At 36.0% G+C, this 2,597-nt stretch overlaps 1 protein-coding gene across 1 annotated transcript; it reads right to left on the bottom strand.

The window, feature by feature from the left end:
* LOC107615050 lies at window positions 395–1,552 on the bottom strand. Its single transcript, XM_021111758.1, has one exon. It carries the CDS (start codon window positions 1,253–1,255, stop codon window positions 395–397), a length of 861 nt encoding a protein of 286 aa, XP_020967417.1. The 5' UTR covers window positions 1,256–1,552.

Genomic DNA, 2,597 nt, shown 5'->3' on the forward strand with positions numbered 1-2,597 from the left:
ACCTGTCATAAAAAGTAACTCCACACCAGCTTTTGTGTCATAAACAGTAAATAGGAACTCAAAGCATCTCTCTCTTCTCCATTAGAAGGAACTAACTTTAGTCCCTGTTGTGGTCCCACTTAATTAATTAATTAAAATACTTAAAATTAATGTAATTGATTTTTTTCAATAATATTATTTAGATTTATAAATTTAAAAATAATTCACTATTAAAAGATATTAATATTAAATAAATTCATATATAACAATAATACACAATATATAATTCGGGATTACACTAATTTGTAAAATTACTTAATACAAAGAAAAACATAATTAAGCTCTATAGTTGACGACAAACATTGTGAAATTGCCATATATGTTCAATCAAGTCCTCTTTCAATTGTCTATGTTGCTACCTATTTCGAAGTTGGGCATTTCTTTGGAGAAATTGATGGTATGGTGCAAAATCTTCTTCTCCCAGCTGAGGTTGTGATAAGCCAATTTTGACATCATCATACTCTAAACTTTGAGCAAAATTTCCTACATAAGTGTCTCTTTCATCCTCAACAATCATATTATGTAATATAATACAAGCTCTCATTATGTTGGCAAGCTTCTTCTTTTCCCAAAAGCGAGCTAGACCACGTATAATTGCAAAGCGTGCTTGCAACACTCCGAATGCTCGCTCCACATCTTTTCTTTGCCCTTCTTGGTATTGTGCAAATAACTTGCGTTTCTCTCCTTGTGGCTTTGAGATTGATTTGACAAATGTGGCCCATTCAGGATAAATACTATCTGCTAAATAGTATCCCATGGTATAATTATTATCATTAATAGTATAATTTACCTCCAGAGCACGGTCATTTAGAATATCATCGAACACTGGAGAACGATCTAACACGTTGATATTGTTATTTGAACCAGAAACTCTAAAGAATGCATGCCATATCCAAAGGTCTGAAGATGCTACAACCTCAAGTACTATGGTTGCAACCCCACAATAACCACTCATGTACATACCTTTCCACGCCTTTGGACAATTTTTCCATTGCCAATGCATGCAGTCAATGCTACCCAACATGCCAGGAAAGCCACGACCCTCTGCCATTTGTAGCAGGCGTCGTACGTCATTTGGATTTGGTTTTCGCAAGTATTCATCCTCGAACACCGAAATGACACCTTCAACAAATTTTTTCAAGCATTCGATTGTAGTGCTCTCGCCTATGCGCACATAATCATCAACAGCATCAGCTGCTACGCCATATGCTAACATCCGTATCGCAGCGGTACATTTTTGGAGTGGTGACAAGCCTTTTCTTCCAATTGCATCAACCCTCTATTGGAAATACGGATAGACGTTTGAGAGAGCGTCTACTATCCGAAGGAACACATGTCTTCTCATTCGAAATCTCTGTCGAAAAATGTCAGCATTATACACCGGTTCATCTGCAAAGTAATCTTGGAAAAGGCGATCGTGTCCTGCTTCTCAATCTCTGTTGATCCATCTACGAGGAGTTGGGATAGAGCTTCTATCGATATCTTCTTCTTCTGAATCTTCGAGTAAACACTTATCGATCCAATTATCTATGATTGTGTTATCTTGCCGTCTTCTTTTGCCATACAAAGCCTCATTAAACATATCTTCAAAATTTCTAGCCAAATCTAGAAATGTAATTTTTAGTTCTCTTTCGAGGTGAGAAACAAGAGTTGAAGTGGAGTTGCAGAGTCATTGATAGTTGATATTTATAAGTGTGTCTGCAATAAGTACTACTCCTCAACGGCTAGTTTTACAATGGCTACTTAACAACTAGTTTTGCAACAACTACTTAACGGCTAGTTCTGCAACGGCTACTTTTGCAACGGTTACTTTCATGAACAATAACAGCACAATAATATTGACTAATTTAAAAAATTACATCAGAAATAAATCAAACAAACTACATCACATACCAGTAATACGCAATAAAAATAAGAAGGGATAAGTACTTTTTTCGTCCCCAATGTCTGGTGTCAAAATCAAAATCGTCTCCGACCTTTTTTTCTTATTAAAATCATCCTCAACGTTACAAAACGTCATAAAATCGTCCTTTTCTACTTCAATTTTATTTTTTTTTCAAATTACCCTTATTAAATAATAAAAATAATTAATAAATTAAAACAAAACCTAACTGGTGCACGAAATTGTGATCTCTGGTAATGGATTCTTAGGCCAGATACTCTGATCTAGTTTTATTGTCTGTCACAACTTTGATACAACTAACCAGCAAGTGCACTGGGTCGTCCAAGTAATACCTTACGTGAGTAAGGGTCGAATCCCACGGAGATTGTTGGTATGAAGCAAGCTATGGTCATCTTGTAAATCTCAGTCAGGCGGATATAAAATAATTATGGAGTTTTCGAATAATAAATAATAAAATAGGGATAGAAATACTTATGTAAGTCATTGGTAGGAATTTCAGACAAGCGAATGGAGATGTTTTCGTTCCTCTGAACCTCTGCTTTCCTGCTATCTTCATCCAATCAGTCTTACTCCTTTCCATGGCTGGCTTTATGCAAGGGCATCACCGTTGTCAGTGGCTACATCCCCTCCTCTCAGTGAATAATATGCTCACGCA

This window comes from Arachis ipaensis, chromosome B09 (genome assembly GCF_000816755.2).
Source record: "Arachis ipaensis cultivar K30076 chromosome B09, Araip1.1, whole genome shotgun sequence".
NCBI classification, from domain to species: Eukaryota; Viridiplantae; Streptophyta; class Magnoliopsida; order Fabales; family Fabaceae; genus Arachis; species Arachis ipaensis.

Bases quoted from the DNA above. Each gene is read 5' to 3' on its own strand.
- LOC107615050 (XM_021111758.1), bottom strand. From the start codon at position 1,255: ATGTTAGCATATGGCGTAGCAGCTGATGCTGTTGATGATTATGTGCGC.